This window comes from Phalacrocorax aristotelis, chromosome 1, assembly GCF_949628215.1.
Source record: "Phalacrocorax aristotelis chromosome 1, bGulAri2.1, whole genome shotgun sequence".
Lineage (NCBI taxonomy): Eukaryota > Metazoa > Chordata > Aves > Suliformes > Phalacrocoracidae > Phalacrocorax > Phalacrocorax aristotelis.
Genome location: NC_134276.1, coordinates 155,981,594 through 156,001,257, shown reverse-complemented (window position 1 = coordinate 156,001,257; position 19,664 = coordinate 155,981,594). Strand labels below are relative to the sequence as shown.

Sequence of the window (19,664 nt, the reverse complement as noted above, 5' to 3'; positions counted from 1 at the left end):
GCAAGAAGAGCAGGAGAGAAGCCTTAGGTGATCCCTGTGCAAAATAGGAACTATGGCACTAAACTGCATGTAGAAGTCTGGGCTGAGGCAGGGAAAGTAAGGAAGGTGTTTGTTTGCGGTGGTGGGTTTTGTGTAAGGTTTTAGGTATTTGTGAGATACTTTTGATTCTTCCACATAGAAGTTGCTTTTGAAATGCAAAGTATTTGGGGTGCTAAGGGCAGGGTTCATCTTATCTCACCTTGGCCACTGGAGTTTAGGGAGCTTGTTTAGCCTCAGTGAAGAAAGAGTCAAACAATCCCAAGACAGTGGGACAAATCCCCCTTGGGGGGAGGCTAAGATTTGACACCAGCTTCTACCTGGCTGAAAGGTGAAAAGACCCTCACCTTAAGGTCCTGTGGAAGTCTGAGCTGAGACTGGTCTTGCTTATTTGGGCGTCTCCTCCATGCCCCAGCTGGGGATCCTCCTGGAAAGCTGAAGTAAAGCTTTTACCTTGTTCTCCCCTTCCTCAGCAGGGCTAACGCCAAAACTCACCAAGCAGAGGTGCCTCAGTGGGCATCTCCTGAAGCCAGCAGTAAAGGCATAGCGGGAGCGCTGCCGTATTCAGGCTGGAAGGGAAGAGGAAATCTAATTAGGTGCCTGGGACAGACTGGGAAGTGAAGGCTTCTTGGCTACTTCCTCCTGCGGAAAAGGCTTAGGTCTAATAGATCTAATTACATTATTTTTCTGTTTTATCGTTACATCCATTTGTTTAAAAAGTCAGTAATCCTTTTGTACCGGTCCTGTAATGATTATTTAATGTCTGGCTGTTTGTGAAGCCCGCCGAGCTGCATGAAGAGAGGATGCTTCACCACAGGGAGTCCACACAGTTCCTCCACAAGGCAGCAAGCTGGGCCCGAGAGCCTCGAGTGGGCCTTAATTGGGTGGTCTTGAACGCACAACGTTCATTTTGTCCTTCATTTTCCCACCTGCTGAATGAAAACAATGGTAGTTCTCTCCTTTGCAAACCACTGTGAAACGTAGCACTGTCTCTTGGTGAAATGCCACCAGAGGACTCTTCTACAAGGATAAATATTCACCAACTAATGCTTGGTTAGCAGACACTTTGCTGGTGGCCAGTGGGGCCCTCGGCTCCATAGGAGCAATGACACATGTTGGCAGCAGGCAGCTTTGTGAGCATCGCACTCTGCATGGGCCTCTTTACATCACCTGAGCAGATCTGCGCCCATTGCTGACATTTTCTACCCTCTTCCTTTGCAGAGCCCCTGAAATCATCCTTGGATTACCGTTTTGTGAAGCAATCGATATGTGGTCGTTGGGATGTGTCATTGCAGAGCTGTTCTTGGGCTGGCCGTTGTACCCGGGAGCTTCGGAGTATGATCAGGTGGGTACAGATATTGCCCTGGATGCTGGTAAAAGCATGTTCGTCGGTTGGAATTTTTTCCCTTCTTTTCTCAGAGTGAACAGATGCCAACTTTTTCTGTTTTGCTAATAAGGGATGTGTGATTCTTACCCCTGCCCCAAGTCAACTTTTCCATTATCCACCTGGGGTAGTTACTCTAGGTAACCAGTGTGCTGTTTGATAGGCTGGCTTTTAAGACCTGACTGCCTAAGTGAAATCTCAATCAAGAGTCAACGCTGCTGTTGACTACAGAGCTCCGTACATGTCTCTCCCCACTGAGCAGAGCAGGCACCCTTTCTCTGCTGTAACAGCAAGTGTTGAATAAAGGTTTATTTGTTAGAAGAAACTCACAAACTATGCTGCATTTCATAATCCCTTTTATGAGGGTGCATGTTAAAAGCAATGACAAGAAGGAGAATGTTCACAGTGGTGTACGTTTCCAGTTAATATAAGATGTCATACTTCTCTCCCTATAGGCTTTTACACTCCTTTTGTAGTCCTAAAAATGATAGTGCAGCAGCTGCTAGAGCCAGGGCTGCAGAACACTTTCCATTCCCATAGTCTTCTTCAGGGTGATCTTAGCTGTCTGCAAATGTGGCCTGAAAAGGCTTTTTTTTCTTTTAGAAAATTACAAAAAAAAAGAGCAGGGTAATAAATAAGTGTTTCATATATGAAAATGTTTCTTCAAATCTTCTTTTGTAACTAGTATTTTTTTTACTCAGAGCTTTAAAGATGAAATTTACCTGGGGAAATAACCCACAGTAAAGAGCAGGGCCATTAGCGACTCCAAAGGAAGTTGGACATATCTGAAAAACTTAGAAGCATTTGAAAATCACATACAAAGCATGAAGAGTAGATTTCTTTCTCCTCTCTGCCCAAAAGCCTTTAAAACACACAGCTGAAAAAGAAATCACCGTACCTACCTGCCCAGCTTAATTGCCCAGCACAAAGCTTCCTCCAGTGAAGTACACTGAGGGCTCCTGGGGAGCTGGGAAAGGGGTAGGAGCTGATCCTGGCCCCTCGCTGCAGCCTGAGCCGTCCTGCAGGACTAGAGCTGGCTGCAGGCAGGGTCCTGGTGCTTCTCAGGAGTACGAGCTCCGATGGACCTAAGGAGCTGCAGAGCCAAGCAAGCCATGCTCAGTGAACTGGGTCCTAAGTGCTTGCAAGTCTTTGAAACCACAGCTGCTTTTCATGCATTTATTTATTTATTTATTTACTTATTTTTACCCCTCTCTGTCTCCTCACTCAAAAACACTTCCTATTCTTCCCTAGAATTTTCTGAAGTAGATGACTATTTTTATTAGTCATGCAGAGTTTGCAGCAATTTTGCAGAGTGAAATATTCAGGAGTCAGGAGATGCCAAAGTTAAGGTTTCGTGTGGCACCCCAGGTGTGTGTGATATCAGTCTCTAATTGTGTAATCACAGGCCCTTTCTCCTTTGATAAATAAATTTAAGTCTGAGATCCTGGAAACACATGTGTAGCATCTTTTAGCTGTGTGAGTGCCAGCAAGGTCATACTCATGGAAGTAACCCAAATAACAAATGAAGTCATGTAGGCAATAGAGATGAAGTGCTTTACATACCATGAGGGTGTTGGTTTGTTTGAGTGTATATTTCATCTAAGTTCAAAGATAGTCACTTCACAGTTCTCCGTTTTAAACTTCAAACTGCTCCTAGGAAAGGCTGTGCACTCAGCTGGGCGTAAAAACAGCAGAAGTTAGAGCGCAAATATCAAGTTGTTGAAATTACCTCCTGGAGAGGAGACCGTGACATAAAAAGGTGCAAAGCGGTGAAACACCCCATTGAAATCTCTGTGTGGGTCTTCCTCTTTGAACTCTAAAACCTAGGGACTTTCCTCCCTTTATCCATAGGCTTTGTGGGAGTTTCCAGTGACGTACGTGATGAACAGAGGGATGCCACGTGGGAATTCTCTTTCCTCTTATTCCTTGCAATGGGGGTTTTTGGGGCAAAGTCTAACTACGTGCTGCATCTCCCCTTTCTTTCTTTCTTCTGTTGTTTTAAATGCCTCCTGCCCTCATTCAAGGAAGACCTCCAGCAATCGTCACAGGACAAACAGTGACCTCTCATCCTTCTCTTACAGATTCGCTATATTTCACAGACGCAGGGCTTACCAGCAGAGTATTTGTTAAGTGCAGGGACAAAGACTACAAGGTTTTTCAACAGGGATACAGACTCACCCTATCCTTTGTGGAGACTGAAGGTAGGAAGACGTTCCCTTGTTTCTTTTACCTTGCAGTTGTTGGTTGAAAGTGAGGAGACATTCAGGTCACCTCAGAGCCTAGGTCTGCTGTTTGCAATGCAGCAGACATTGGGGTGGGTATAGCCGGAGGTAAAACTGCCATCCCCAAAGTCTGCAGCCCTTATCCCACCTGCTTGGCACTGCCTTGTGGGAAATTTCAGTCTGGAATTGACTGGGAAATCACCCTCTAAGTAGTCAATGAATTGATGTGTAGTTTAAATGAAACATGCCCTGGGCAGACTTTGCTCTAATATCTAATGCACTGGGGGGAAAAAAAAAAAGAAAACATTTTAATTCTGACAATCAAAACAGCTAGTAATGCAGGTGAGCCCTGAGTCTCCTGTACCAGTGTGTTTGGCTGCATTGAGTCCCCAAGGAGTGAGGCCAGTGGGCTTCTGGCTGTAAGGATGGGAGGCTGAGTGTCACACTGGGGTAGGTATAAGAGACCTTTGGGACTCCCACCATAGTTGAGAGGATCATCCGAAGTGAAAAAGAAGAGATAAATCATCTTGTGACACAAAAGCTGTCATATAACCATAGCAGAGATAGCGTAAATGTTATCTGGTCAGGCAAGAGACACACCGTGGTCTCTGATGAGGGCAGGATAAGGCACAAGCTGGAAGTGGCACATAACCCACAGCTGATTGCAGGGCAGTTCTGATCAATGCCTGTCTCCTGTTTTGAGCAGACGCCAGATGATCATGAGGCAGAGACGGGGATTAAGTCGAAGGAAGCAAGAAAGTACATTTTCAACTGTTTGGATGATATGGCACAGGTAAGAACATTGGTGAGTAACCAGCAAGACTGCTTCACATGCTTTCAGGCAATGCTAACAAAGGGGAACTATATGGTTTCTCTCTGTATCCTAGTCTTGTGCTAGCTCCTGAGAAATACCAGCATTATGCCTACCAAATCAGCTCGTTCTCTGCTGCTTTGTAGGGGAAACTGCACATAGGGGCAAGTGGGCTCAATGTGTTGTGGTAAAGCAGCCTTGGAACATGGCTAAGTTATATCTCTGACTGTCAAAATCCTGCGTTTCCTCATGTCTCTCCGGTGCTCCTCTGTGTAACCGCTGGCAAGTCACTTACTTCTCTGTGCTTTAATATTTCCATTTGTAAAACAGTGACATTGGAAATAATTACCGTGGCTGCGGAAGAGTGTGCTCTCTGTAAAACATGGCTATCTGAGGAAACGGGGAGTACTAATTCACTGTGTTGATTCCGTGTGGTTGTGAAAGTCAGTTCCAGCATAACCACTCCTGCAACTGGAGTTTGTGCTGGCAAACAAACCAGTGCACAAAACTGGCACAATGCTAGCGCAAACTGGAGTTTGTGCTAGAAAAGTCTAGATGTTGTAGCATCTGCAGGCAAACCTGCAGAAATGGAGGAGTGTATAAATGGATAAAATAACACAAAGGGTTTTTTTCCTGGCACCTGATACATGAATGGGATGTTTCCCATAAACCTACTGACAGTTTTTATTTATTTTGTATATCTTTTTTTGTTTGCAGGACACATAGTTAAGTATCTGATAGGACAGTCCTTTATATGATAAATATACTGATTATCAGAGCTTGCCTGCTACAACATGGAAGCTGTTCATCTTCAGTGGAGGGTGACTAAGTATTTCATTAGCCATTGACCCAAGCAAGCTGAACACTTAACAGTCTGTCTAGAGATCTGACATGCACAAGGCAGATGACTAGCCACTGCGGAGTCTGCTGTGTGGCTTCTGCAACTACCCCGTTAGCCGGGGAGGCTTGCAGGGCATGTGCTCCAATGGGAAGTAAACACAGTTCGCTGGAGACCTGACCATCTGCTCTTTCCCTTTAGCGCTCACCCTTCTCCTTTCTCCTCTAGGTGAACATGACAACAGATTTGGAAGGAAGTGATATGTTGGTGGAAAAGGCAGACCGGCGGGAGTTTATAGATCTGTTAAAGAAGATGTTGACGATAGATGCAGATAAGAGAATAACACCCATTGAAACTCTGAACCACCCCTTTGTCACCATGACACACTTGCTGGATTTCCCTCACAGCACACAGTACGTGGCTTTCATTCTTTGGGGGTTTTGAATTGAGGGGTGAAGAGGAGAGCTGATTGTGGCGGAGACCAAATGTATCTGAGGGGCATTATTAAGGTGCTTAAGCCTTAATTTTTCATCTTTTTCTGGTTAGAAGAAAGAGGATTACCAACTCTTAAGGTTGCAAGAATTGTGTTGTAGGTGCTTGGCATTTAAAACACTGCAGACTGAGCTACATTCATTATGTAAATATTCAATAATTACATATGTTTGCATTAAGATGCAGAAGAAATTATGCAATTAGTCCTGAAAGTATCAGTATATCTCAAAGTAATATAGTCCTGATTGTTACTGCAGTAATCAACATTATCTGCAGTGGGAAGCCGACCCTTCTTTCCAGAACCTTCCCATCTTGCGGAGGTCAATTTGGGGCTGTTTGCTTTTTAAGGGAAGAGTTTTTTCTGCAGCAGGCTGGTTTACAGGCACAGGCAGCAGCAAAGAAGTTCAGTTTTTGGCTTCTTTGTTGCCCGCCTGGGTAACCTTAAACACCGCGCTCTGACCTCAGCTGACACATTTGTGGAAAGGAGATGGACTCCGCTGCCCGATGGAGATGTGAAGTGTCATGCCTTCAAGCCTGACTCCTGTTTCTCCTAAGGCTGCATCACCACAGCAGCCTGAAATGCAGGAAACCTGCGCCCAGCACATTGCTTTTGTTCCCTGGGTAGTTCACGTAGGGCCATGCTTCTCAGGTGCAAGTGAAGGCAGACACATGGGAGTTTTCCAAAGCCTTCAGACACCTAGCTTTGAACATCCAGCTCTCCAGCACTTTGCAGTTGAAGGTGCTGTTGCAGGCTGTCCCTTGACCTCATCAGAACAGAGTTACCAGCACAGCACTGTACTTCATTGGGTGCCATGTGCGTGGGTGTTTAAAGGCTGTGAGGAACTCAGGTATGAAAATAAAGGGGATGGCTTAAAAACCTGTAGAGTATGTTTGTGTGGGTGCTGCAAAGCAACAGGTTATTGTGTCACCTCTCCTGCCTGTATGTGTGGTCTTACCTGCGGTATTTCAAGTTCATTTAGGGTAGTTTTCCCTCTGTGAAGGATCTGTCACTGACTTTTTGTTATATTTATCACAAGATAAGAGCAGCTGCTTACCAAAAGGTACACGATCTGTGTAGACCCAGACTTAGCGTGCACAGACATCTTTGAGTATTGCTGTCCATAAGTAAACAATAAGTGATAAATGTAACAAAAACAAGATGGAAGATTGTTGTGCCAAACAGAGAGGAAGTAAGTTTCATATAAAAACATTCATAAATTTAAAAAGACAATATTTTCTAACAGTGTTAGCATTTTATACTAAAGGCTTTTAATTTGCAACAGTCCTCCTTATTGTGCAACAACCAATTGTGTAAGATAGGAGAGATTTGTGGCATAATGCATTGCGATCAGAAATCATTTCGCTAACACAACAGACCATAATCGCATCTTTATTTTTGAAGTGCTCACTTGTGGCTGCTCAGGCAAAGCCCCAGAAAGGTTGAAAATATCATTGGGGCCAACAGCAGTGAGAATTTTACCCGAATAAAAAATTCAGCATCAGGTCTCTGAATACTAAATGCTGCGCCAGCCGGGTGCGTAACCCCACGCAGCCCCTCTGTGTTGGAAGCGGTGATTGGTAAAGAGAGCAATAAGCTGTAACCAGCATGGCAGGTTGATGGAAATTTTGTCTGTGATTGCCTGTGGTTTTGAGAATAGAAACTTCAAAGCCTCGAGAGATGCAGGGAGTTGTAATCTCTCTTGAAAGTAAATCAGGCAGCAGAGAAAGTGAAAATATATGGAAGATGTAGCTTCTGGAAGGAATCTCTGCTGTGGTGTGCCTCAGAGAGGCTGCAAGTTTGAGCAGCCCAAGAGGGACTGTTCTGCTTACTTCCAGGCAAACAGCAAAGTGAGTTTAGCTCCCTGTTTCACATATTTAACTGTTTGGCTCTTAAACTGTTGGGTACTCCTTAGTCTTTCTGTCCTGTTTTGCTCTGTCCCTGCCTTCTTTTTTTTTTTCCTTTTTTTAAAGTAAAGACAGAGAAAACAATATTGCTTTAGTAGAGATTATACCTTGCATATAAAACTGTTTGGTAACACACAGTGTTTACCATATACAGAATATATACTCTCTCCAGTGCTTTCTGCTTTTTGGAGGGAGAATTATATTCATACCCGACTGGAAAAAAAGCAATCCCATAGTCATCTGTATTCATTTGATAAATGTGTTTGATTTTTCTGAATGTTCTACAACTTACAGGTATTTCATAGTTCTTTAAATGAATGCACATAATGCACAGCTATGCACAGTGTCCTGAGCCTGTCTTGTCTGCAGGTGTTTATGGCACAGATCCAGTTATCAAGATATTACCGGTAGGAGAAGAAAGATGACCATGTGAGTAAGAGACAAGACAGGGATAAAAAGAACTAGGTCCTCTTCCTGACCAACCCTAGGGATCATTTGAGCTTGTTTCTTTTGAAGGGACATTTTGTTTCTTAAAAATTTTGTGAGGATGGGTTTACCTCTCCTACCTCTAACAGCGTAGGTCATTACAAAGGAAATTTTGCATGCAGCTGACTTTTTACAGCTACAGCTGAATTTCACTGCTTGGATTTTCTATTTTTCTGGGTTGGGATAATGGAAATAAAATAAATGCCTTTATACTTTTTTGAGTTGTGTTTCAGACTCTGAGGTCACATTTGTAAAAACAATTACTGTGGAAGAATTGTGGAAAACCTGTATTGGTTTTTAGACCTCAGAAAAGGGGGAGATTTTATTAAAAATACAGTTTTGCGCAAGATTGCTATGGTTTTATCTCTTAAACCTCTGTTTACTTTGGTATCCCAATTATAAAAATGAGATACCGGCAGTTTCATGTGGCAGACACCTAGAGTGCTCTAGCAATGCAGAGAGTATTTCATCTCCTTTACTGGGGATACGAAATATGATACTTCTCAAAATTTCCATTGCTATATCAATAACATTTAACGGAAAGTCTGTGTAGAGAAAGAGGCTGTAATCTTCCCCCCCCAGAGATCCAATTCTCAATCTGAGATAACCTCAGAACCTGATTCCCTTGGGACATTGATGAATCTGCTTTGGCATAACCTTTTGTGATACGAATCGTCCCATTGACTGCAAGAGGACAGCTCATGTGCTTTAAGATAAGCATCTGTGGAAATGTTTAGCCAGACAGGGGCAATGTTTTAACCACTTGGCTGGACTCAGCTCTCAGTGCACTACTTTTTAAAAGGAACAAGGAAGTTTTTTCAGGGGTCTCAGTGACCAAGAACAGTAAAATTCTTCCTTGCAAAAGACTTGTAAAACTACCTTTAGGCTCACACTGAGGCAGAAAGCATGAGTTGTCTTTTCCTCTCCGGCTCAGTTATCAGAAAAAAAACAGTATCTATCTTTCTTGCTCTCAGTCTCCTTCACTCTTTTAAAATAGTCACTTTGCATTTCTGGATGTGCCACCTAAAGAGCAACCAATGTGCTTGCTTTTTGTGACTTACACTGCCCACATGCAGTGCATGAGGGCACCCAGGAGTCCCAGAGCAGCCACTGTCATTTTGACACCCATTTGGCCCTCTTCGGTATGGGGTTAATCTGACTCTCACTGATTAAGAGAGACCTGCATAAAATAGCGAAGGGCTTTACGAGCCTAGAAGGTGCCAAGCCTGCTGTTGAGACCTAATGCAGGGCCACTGTGATGAACTGTTACCTGTGTTGGTTGGTTGGTTGATTTTCTGTCTCTTCCTTGTCCCCCCTTTCCTTACACAGTGTCAAGTCCTGCTTCCAGAATATGGAGATTTGCAAGCGGCGGGTGAATATGTATGACACAGTGAACCAGAGCAAGACACCATTCATCACCCATGTAGCCCCGAGCACATCAACCAACCTGACCATGACTTTTAACAACCAGCTGAATACAGTTCACAACCAGGTAAGGGCATTGATCAGAAGCAGCCAGTGCTTGAAATGTTTACGTCAGCAGGGTCTAGAAGATGAAAAGCGAACTAGCATCCCATTTAACATGCTTGCAAAAAGGTGGTACTTTTTAACTCTCTTTTACTCTCCTTCCTCCGCTCTTCCTCATTCTCTTTTCTTCAGGCAAGCGGTAATCTTGTGGCATTTTGTGCAACGGTGAAATGTTGCCCTCATTGTTTATGTTGTTGCTGGGGGTGATAAATCCTGCTTGCTTGGGAAGTTACTATGGGGAAAAGCTCATTAGTCCCTTATGCAGCAAGTAGGACTGTGCTCCCTGGGTCAGGCAGAAGTATTTGTGATCTTACAGCACTTCTTCAAATGGAAGTAGAAGAATTTAAACCCTTCTATAACAGACACAGCTCTGTAACCGATCAACAGGAAGGAAGAGTTTAGTGGTAATGTTTATTCTTATCTCTCATTGGTTTTACTCCAGGTGCTACAGTTGACGTGGGGACCCTGTGCACGTATTCCCCACTCTGAACACATTGCACTCTACATTGGTGGGCTCCAGCTTTGTAACCATGCTTTGGACTCTTGTATTAGTTTTACATGCCCCAGTGTTGGGGGATACTGGGCTGACTTATTGACTAGCAGGCTAAGTTGTTTACTGCAGTACTGTATTACAACAGTGAAAGGAAAGTCTTGAGGGACAGCACTCTAGGGGACTGAAGCTCAAGAAATAGCTACTGTCTTTTAAGCCTATTGGGAACAGGCTGCTCAAGATTCACTCTAGAGATTGCAGGTGGCGTAGTGGAAATGGTGCTTGGAAAGCAAGGGAGCTAAAGGAGTCTGTGTAGATATACAGGGTGTTCCTGTGTCACTTGGAAAACTAGACTTTGTGACTCAGTTCTTGATACATGTGATCACAGAAGGTCCTTGGGAACAATTCATTAAGCAAATTCAGACAGAGATAGGTCATGCCTTGGCGTGATAGAGTATTAGTTACAAACACTGGTTCCCTTTCTTGGCTGTTTCTGAGATGCTGACTAAAGAAACGTGTGCTACATGTTCCCCTAGGCCCCAGCTGCAGGGCAGAGACACCATTTGTACCACAATTACTAGTAGGAAATGCAGACTTGCTTTCGTTTCCTTACAACTCACTTGATGTTAATATCGGTTGCTGGCTGGAGAGGCCCGTGGTAATCTCTGAATTCTCATAAGGGGTGTGTGTTGTGAGCAGAATCGGTATCTCCCGTGTTCCTAGAAGAAGTGTTAGAAGCATTTCCAGGAAGGGTGTTTTAATTTGAACAAGCTCTAAACCTTTCACCATTCTCTTTGACATACCAGTCATCTTGGCTCTCTGGTGCTCCCTGTCTCTGCAAAGTGTCTGGGGATTGCCTCCTTCTGGTTATGACTCCTGAGATTAGGAGTGTGGGAGCTGTCATGGTTGCTGCTTGGTGTGTTGCACAGGGGAACAGATTATACTTCTTTGCCTCTGCACAGAGAGGGGAGGAGGAGGAGGAGGAGGAGGAGGAAGACATGTTTTGCTGTTGCATCCCTCATGGCTGTGGTTGTGGCTGTGGCAGTGCAGCGTGGGTACTCTTCTGGACGCAGTGGCAATCAGGGCAGCACAAAATGCTGAGCCTGCTGCCTCCTGCAGCCTTGATCAAAGCCTCATCCTGGGTTCGTACGTTCACCATGAGAAAGTGTTGTCTCATGTATCTCCAGCAGTGACGCTGGTGCGTTTGGGTAGAGGGGAAAGGTGGGCTTTGGTCTGGTAGAGCCTAGTTGCCTAGACATGAATGCTAAGGGCATATTACTGTAGAGCAATGGCAGAGCTGTTTAGGGGTTGTTTGTCTGCAACTTACAGACTCAGCCCAAATGAAAACCATACCACCCTAAGATTTCTAGGTGTCTTGCAGAATACTGGGCTGATTTTTGCAGCTTTGCAACATCCCCTGCTGGAGTTTCTGCTCTGAAAGATTTTAAAGTCAAGCCAAGCAAAGTTTGGACTTTGAAAGTATTATTATTGCCTACTGTTATGCCTTATGATCCCTTCAAAACATAATCCAAGGACCATATGCCGTCTTAGATAGAAGGTAGAGGAAAGGGTGGAATGAGTCTCCCCTCTCAGGATGAGGCTTCACAGGGCATGGAGGTGCTGAGTTTCTTCTACCTAAGAAATGTGAGCTGTTTCTAGAGCCATGTGCATGATGACAGAACAATGTGATTTGGGGATAGTAGCATCTTCTGAACCCATCTTCTGTATGCTGCAAATCAGAGCCAGTTGGGTGATAAATGGGGCTATGGTTCTGCTTAGGAGGTCGTGCTATGTCTCCGAGCATTACACAGCACTTCTGCGTGGCTGGAGGTCCAATGGCATGGTACAGCTGCAGTTACTCAGGCAGATCGTGCTCCTTACCCCGTCACTGCCCTTGCCTCTGTGCTCCTCAGTGTCCCGTTCTACACCTTGTTTGGTTTTGGTTTGCGGTTTTGTTTTGTTTTGTTTTAATTTTTGCTTTATCTTACGCTGGTTTACTTTTTTATTTTATTTTTGGATTTTGCTTCTTCCAACGTACCCATCTCCCTCATTTTTTGTTTTTGTTTAATTCCCGTCATTCCTTTAGACCACCAACCTGGCTCCCACCTCCTCCAGTGCCACTATTTCCTTAGCCAACCCTGAGGTCTCCATACTAAATTACCAATCTGCACTCTACCAGCCCTCAGCGGCGTCCATGGCTGCGGTGGCCCAGCGGAGCATGCCCCTGCAGACAGGAACGGCGCAGATCTGTGCCCGGCCCGATCCCTTCCAGCAAGCTCTCATTGTCTGCCCACCAGGCTTCCAAGGTAAGTAGCAGCCTTGCCAAATCTTGTCCAGTCGCTGCTCTCTCCCCACTGCTGTTTCATCTAGCTTTTGGTGGAAACAAGCTTCCTTAGTGCAGAGAACATTTACAGGCCAGCAATTTTTCTACCATAAGAGCAATGAGATTGTTGCAGATGGAGACCTTTGCAGCAGCAGAAGATCTTGCAGGCACCTCCAACATCATGGGCTGGAGGTGGCTGGTCTAAAACAATGGGGCAGGCACCGAGAAGGGGTTGGGGAGAATAAATGATATTTGTCATCCTTTGCCATGAACAGAGTTTAAGGCTTTTCTGCCTCACTTTGGTAAACTTGAAAACTTTCCCCCACAACACTGATAAATCAGTACGTAAATAATGGGTTCATCCCTTCTCAGAGATTCAGTTGTTAAAAGGAGGACTCAGGAGCTTAATGCAACAGGGAGTGCCGTGTTGGTGGAGATGGGGGTTTGGCCCCATAACAGATGCTCATGACCATTTGTCAGTACAATTCCTTCAGCTCCAGCCCTGCTGCAAACAGCTCTGCCTGTGTATACCAGTGGCAGGCACCATTGTCAGATAACTTGGGTGATGATCAGATTTAGCCACTTGTCCTTCTCTTGACTTTACATGCTGTAGTAATTTGGAAAAACTAGCCAGGTATCTGTAGGAAGTGGACTAAACAGACCTTGGTTCAGCTGGTGCAACTTCATTTCTACAAGCCTGTCTGTGCAGCAGTCTCTAGGCACTTGTTAAATGTTCTGCAAGATTATCAAAGCTGTTTTGAACTAAGGGAGTTTAGCTAGACCTCTTCTACATAGTTAAAATGCATCTCAAGGGTTTGACTTCAGAAGTGTATTGCTAGAATATATAAGCTAACATCTTCCGCTGGCGGTCTTGAGAAAGCTCTAAAGCAGAGGAGGTAGCACAGGCTGTGTCATGCACTAAGGTGGTGGAGAAGAAAGTTTCTTCCAGTTCATTTAGGCTAATGTGTGGCTGAGTCAGCAATGGTTGGAGTTTGGGGTATGCTAGATTATATGGTCAAATCAGAGCCTTTTAAATATGAGTCCTGAGAAGCTGTGCAAGAGAAAATCACCTGTTCCCGTCAAAGCTGAGTGAGTGCACATTTCTGGATTCCCATCCCACTGTCCCGCTTGGGTCACAAGAGAGCATTCCCATATAGCAATGTGTTTTGGCTGGCAAGAACCATTTTCTGTTGTCAAACCAGAGAACATGGGGGAAGAGAAGCCATTCCCTCCCCTCTCTTCCTTTTCTCCCTGTGTACATTGTATTGTGATGTTTCCCGTGGATTCACAGTACCCTGAAAATAGGAATTCAGTTAATCACTTTATGCCTTTTAAAATGTCTTTTCTGCTCCCTTATGCATGTATCGTGTTTATCAACATTTGATGTACATCTTTGGGCTGGAGTGGAATATGGGGGACTCCGAGAGCGCAATTTTTCCAGAGGGACTGAACACTGCAATTTAAGTGGACATTAATGAGTGCCCTTAGGCACCTCTGAAAACCAGACCCCATTCCTAGCAATGCTGTTGATGGCTAATGCTGTACCTTCTGTGCTGCTGGAACAGGGTTACAAGCCTCCCCTTCGAAGCATGCTGGGTATTCAGTTCGGATGGAGAACGCCGTTCCCATTGTCACTCAGGCTCCTGGAGCCCAGCCTCTTCAGATCCAGCCAGGACTCCTTGCACAGGTAAGGAGCAATGAAGACAGTGAGCTCAGCAGGTATTTGTTGCGTTGTTTAGCTCTTGGAGGCTGAGGAGAGTAGCTTTCTGTGAGGGCCTTCTGTGGTGCAGTTCAGAAGCTTGGGCAGCCATATAAGGGTCTCCAGCTTTCTCTGAAAAGTCCAAAACTCCCCCAGTACATTATTCAGCTCAAAGGCTATGTCAGAGTTGCAAAAGTCTCTGGAGAGACCTTCTTTCCATTTGCTTCTCCGCTGAAATCAGTGGGAAGCTGCAGGGGAAGCTGTGTCAGGCTTCTGCTGAGGAGGAACCAGTAATAACCTTCCTGTATCCTCCTAAACTCGCAGTCTCAGTGGTAGTTTGTGGCCAGGAGTTGCACTGGTGAATTGCATGTTGCCGATAAATATCTTCCATGCTTTAAGTTTGCACCCTTCTGTTTTATGAGACGCCACTCTGCTCTTAAGTTATGCCTCTACACCTTAAGAGATGTAAGGGGCAGAGGCAAGGGCCCCACAGCCAAGGAGCTCTCCTTGTCAGCAGCATTTGTTGGCACAATTGTCCAAAATACCCTCACAGGAAAAGCATGGTTCCTCCCAGGAAAAAATTCCAAACAGGAATGGGTACCACCGATCACGTGCACATCCTCAAGGGGAACCACAGCTCCTCAAAAAGGAGGAGCAGTTCATGCCTCCTTATGCTGGCTTCAGTGAATCTGCCCCTACTGGTTTTCAGCTGGTGCCATTGTACCTCTGCCAATATCGACCATGCTTCAGGCAGAGAAAAAAAAAAAGTGCCTAGTAAACTTAGTATTGTGCAGCCTGGAAAAGATGACCTACAAGTCAAAAATGCCTGCCTCTGAGTCAGAGTTGGTTAATCTGCCATGCTTTCATTAATGCCAGTGCATTCCTACACAGGCAGGTGCCAGCAGACTTCAGGGTTTATGCCTGTGTATTGCATTGCCAGGGTAAAACTGTTGGTGCAATGGCCTTTCTTTACCAGCTGCCAGTTGCGCTCTTCTGGTAAAGGCATATCAAAACACAACTTGTAGCCTATATGATTTTCATTAGCTAACGTACCCTGCCCCTTCCCGATAGCAGAGTCTTTGCTAGAGGGCTGTCTGAAACATCAAACCTATCTCTGTTGCAGCCTGTCATTACAACCTACGTGGGCCGGCGCTGTTGTTTGGTAGGAAAGGAGAGCCTAAGAGGCAGGGGAAACAAAAACAATGGCAAAGCGAGAAGCAGTCTGCAGGCACGGTTGCAGGCACGTATTGCTTGTGCAAGAAGTCAGCCAAGGCAGTGGGTGAAGGAGGTGAGAGAGCTTTGCACGGTCCGCCATTCTGACGGGCCTCCTGAGGTGTGCTGTTATATGGGGCTCCAAGGGGTGAGGATCAGGTCTGAAGTGTCCCAAAGGCAGCAAGATCCTGAAAGATCTTGAGACCTCCAGTCCCTTCTTTATTCTCAAGGTGGCCTTGTCAGGGTCACAACGCAGTCTGTGGGAGGGAGGGAGTGTTCAGAAGAACCTTTGCTACCAATTTCTGTGCTGCCCCCTCTACATGAACTCCCATTTTATGGACTGCCTGTGTTATACTTTCTACTGAAGTTTTATTCGCTGTCACTTCCACAGGGGAATTTAAGCTGTTTCTGAGAAACTCGCCTCACTTGCATAGATTTTTGATTTAATAAAAGAGAGGCAGTCTGCCTGTTGATATATCTGTCTCATGCAATGAGAAATGCTAGCTGCTGCTCTGATGGTAAGGCTCTCTGATTGATGCCGGTGGCATCTGGTGTCCGCGGGCCTCACTCAGTTCGGGCTGAGCAGCTGGTCTGATAAACAAATATCTCCCAATTCCAGTTTCCTGAATGGAAAAACACAGCTTCTTTGTAATGTATTGTAGTCGCATCTGATCTCTGAGCGGCTGCGTGTGTCTCTTTCAGCAGAGAGCCATTCCTCTCATGCACAGCTGCTTATCTAATGCTCTTCAGACCAGACCATGCAATTGCTCCAACTACTACTGTCCCCCGCAGAGAGCATAGCGCCTCCGGAGCCCAATTCTGTCTTTTCACCCACCTTATTTAACCCCCTGATTAGGCATGATGCCACTCCTTGTGCTCCCAGCACTGTGTAGTGCCATCAAGCTTTCTCCCCTGCCCAGCACACTGCACAGGTCGCTGTGCCTGCCCACATCAGGATGGCTGTGGCTGGCAAAGCCTTACTGCGTCCCAGCACAGCCGCCACCCAGCTCTCCCTGTGCATTTTGTATGAGACCAGCAGTCCTGGAGGAGGGATGAGGAAAGTAGCTCCAGGAGCTGCTGGGACCCAGGGCAGAGGCAGTGATGGATTTTGAGCATCATCTCTGGCAGCTGTGTGTCTGCAGCCCATGGTGTGGAGCTAGACGGAGCAAGCAGCCTGCAAGATGCAGAGCCAGTGGTGAAAGTAACTTATTTGTAACTTCTCTGGGTCTATTTTCACCCTCTCAAGCAAGTGTAGTCCACATACTGTATGCACAGAGACCAGTGAAAGGAGGCTGATCCTGTCTTTACTAATAGCTCTTTGCAGCTTCAGATCTCAGAAGAGACAAAGCTGTACAGTTTTCTGGCAGGCTTCCATGATGTGACCCAGAACTATCCCCTGTCCTTGAATAATGCCCTGAATTCTTGATTTCTCTCTTTTTAACTCCTTCCCAAAAACACTTCTTCCCATGGAGGTCCTGCCATCGGTGTTCAGAGCAAACATGCTTATTCCATTAGTCGTTCTTGCTCTACATCTGAAGCGGGAGCTCCGTCGCACCGGGGGACACACCACCTCCTGAGCACCGGGGCCAGTGTGGTGCTCCACCACGGCGGCACAATTTTGTAGGAATGCAATAACTGAGAACAGGCTGTGGCTGCCGGCACAAGCCTCCCGTGTGTAAGCATGGTGCAGTGTGCTAGTGGATCAGCCTAGACAAGTCTTATCTGCAGATTAAATGATTCAGTGGTCCTTACTAATAAGTGAGGAATTTGTGCCTGGACCCTGACACTGCATCTAAATTTATGCCCTGCAGTTGGGAAAGGAGCTTAGATTTGTTCAGTTCTCTTCCTGAAAAGGGAGGAAGCAGTTTTCTCTGCAAGTAAATCCAGAGTAGTTTAGCCTCCTCTTTTGAATCAAAGCTGGGAAGAAAAGGGAAAAAAAGAAAAGAAAAAAAAAGGCGTTCTTCCTCCCTGATCTCTTTCGTGTCTTTGCCTCCTCCTCCTACCTGCTCCGAGCAGCACCAGCCCATGGTTGTGGCCCCTTAGATGAAGAGCTCTCAGGAGCCCTCTGACTATCCACCCTTTGCAGATGTTGCTGAGAGGCCTCACCATAGCAGCCTTTTCATCTAACTCAGCAACGTGGAAAATTATAAGACAGTCAGACTTCAGGGCAGAACAGGGAAAAGGGGTTTTTCTTTTTGCGGGGGTGGAGGGGGAGTTACTGGGGGATAGGAGGGGATTATGGCGTTAGTTAACAGGATTCTTGTGAGAATGGAGATGGGGGAAAATGCATGCATGGAAGAAGTCTCCCCTCTTTATAATTTAGCCTCCTTAGAGATGTGAGGTAACACAATACAGGTCCAATGTAGTGGTGCTGTTTGGGACTAAGGAGGGCTGTAGCCGGTACCTCTGCATTCCCCAGCCCGGGCAGTGAGAAGCTGCTGGAGCTGCCTTCAGGCAACACATAGCAAAGAAAGTTTCCCAAGTCAAAAAACCAATGATTTGACTTGTGTGTGGAGCCACCGGAGCAGGACGACCTGAGTCATGCCTGTGGCAGCGCAGCTGGAGGGATGGTTGCATAGCAGAGTGATGGCTCAACTCACAGGGCAGATTTCCACCCCAGCAAAGGGGGCACACACTCAGAAAAAGCCAGAGAGCACACGGAGAAGACAGGCACGTGATGTGTAGGCGTGCATGGCTCCGCTCTGCTTTGGCCAGGTGGCTCCTGGTGAGCTGGAAGCAGGCGACTGAGCTCCTTGGCACATGCAGTAAGATGTTCTTCCTGAGGAGCACTTCGTGACCAATGCATATTCCCTTTTGGTATCCCCAAATTCACCTTTTTTTCCCACCTCACAAAAGCCTTTCACCCCCTGTTCTCTTTTCTCATCCTTGAGAAGTTCATTCTTCTTTTTAGTTCCTTTAAGTTCTTGAAGTCCTTTAGGTCCCGTTGGGGTGGGAAGGAAAATTGGCTGCAGGAGGGGGAAAATAATAATGGGACCATAGTGCCGAGCTGATCTGGAGAGTCAAAATTAAAAGGTGCTAAAGAGTTTTTGATGTTTGGGTTGAAATCCTGACCACTTTTGATCCATCCCATTCCCAGTTTAACCTAAAACACAGCTGCCACTTTGAGTGGCAGGGTTTTTTTTTTTCCCCTCCTTTATGCTGTCTATATTGATAACCTCTACTGTGGTTTCCTAACAGTATTTGTCATCTATGACTGAAAAGTGGTAAGATGTAGGTAGTATGACCATGATCATTATTAGGAGCCCCAGCTGAGCATGGACTCACTCATGCTCAGTGTATGATGGCTCTTGTTAAGAAATGGTTTTCTCTGTCCGACAGCAAGCGTGGCCCAGTGGCACTCAGCAGATCCTGCTCCCTCCCGCCTGGCAGCAGCTCACCGGGGTGGCCACCCACACTTCTGTCCAACATGCGACCGTCATCCCGGAGTCCATGGCAGGCACCCAACCGCTGGCAGACTGGAGGTAAACTGGAGGCGCTTGGAGGCTCCCTGAAGTACCCACCAGTGCTGGCGTGAGAAGAGCTGGGGCAGGAGGGATGGGGTCCCGTGACTGTGGAGCAGAGGGAGAAGGGCAGGAGGCTGCGGCCTGCAGTGCCCTCAGGAGCCTTGGGGGTTCCCTGTTCCCTGTCTGTGAAGTGGAGTGTCATGCCCATGCTGTTCCCTTCAGTCACTTCCCTGGGGGAAACGCTCCTTCCTGGGTGGACTGGGAGCCCAACAGGCCATGGAGGAGGGTGCCTTGGTGAAGGTGGTGGGAGTCTATGAAAGAGCCTGCTGAAGAGCCGCCAGTTGCATTTTAAACATGTGCCTGTCTCCCCCCTTTGCAGGAACACCCATGCTCATGGCAGCCATTATAACCCGATCATGCAGCAGCCCACGCTGTTAGCTAGCCATGTGACTCTCCCCGCAGCCCAGCCCGTCAACGTGGGTGTTGCTCACGTCATGCGCCAGCCACCCACCGCCGCCACCTCCACCAGGAAGAGTAAGCAGCACCAGTCGGCGACCCGGTGAGTATGCATGGCTCCCGGCGCTGGCGCTGGTCGTGGCGTCGGTGAGGCAGGGGTCTGTACCTGGGTTGCTCTGAACGCAGCCCTGCAATGCAAGCGTGCTGACGAGTGTGGTGTTCACTGACAGCTGTGGGGCAAAATAAAATTTGTTCCATGGCCCGCGAGTGATTAGATCAGGCTTTTTGTGACTGGACTCTTTGCTGCTTCACCTCCTCT

At 46.4% G+C, this 19,664-nt stretch overlaps 1 protein-coding gene across 14 annotated transcripts in view; it reads left to right on the top strand.

Moving 5' to 3' along the window:
- HIPK2 (homeodomain interacting protein kinase 2) overlaps window positions 1-19,664 on the top strand; it is a 142,304-nt gene that overhangs the window by 95,224 nt on the left and 27,416 nt on the right. For 4 of the 14 annotated variants that reach the window (XR_012657365.1, XM_075074539.1, XM_075074527.1 and 1 more), the window contains 11 exons: window positions 1,258-1,381; window positions 3,502-3,621; window positions 4,349-4,435; window positions 5,520-5,704; window positions 8,058-8,117; window positions 9,504-9,666; window positions 12,278-12,497; window positions 14,080-14,201; window positions 15,337-15,501; window positions 18,765-18,907; window positions 19,269-19,448. Coding sequence is in view for 13 of the 14 variants with exons in the window: in XM_075074539.1 (XP_074930640.1) it covers window positions 1,258-1,381; window positions 3,502-3,621; window positions 4,349-4,435; window positions 5,520-5,704; window positions 8,058-8,117; window positions 9,504-9,666; window positions 12,278-12,497; window positions 14,080-14,201; window positions 15,337-15,501; window positions 18,765-18,907; window positions 19,269-19,448 (1,569 nt within the window). In the remaining variant the exon portion in view is untranslated. The remainder of the gene's footprint in view (window positions 1-1,257; window positions 1,382-3,501; window positions 3,622-4,348; window positions 4,436-5,519; window positions 5,705-8,057; window positions 8,118-9,503; window positions 9,667-12,277; window positions 12,498-14,079; window positions 14,202-15,336; window positions 15,502-18,764; window positions 18,908-19,268; window positions 19,449-19,664) is intronic. The other 10 variants (XM_075074555.1, XM_075074619.1, XM_075074591.1 and 7 more) reach the window with 7 other exon arrangements.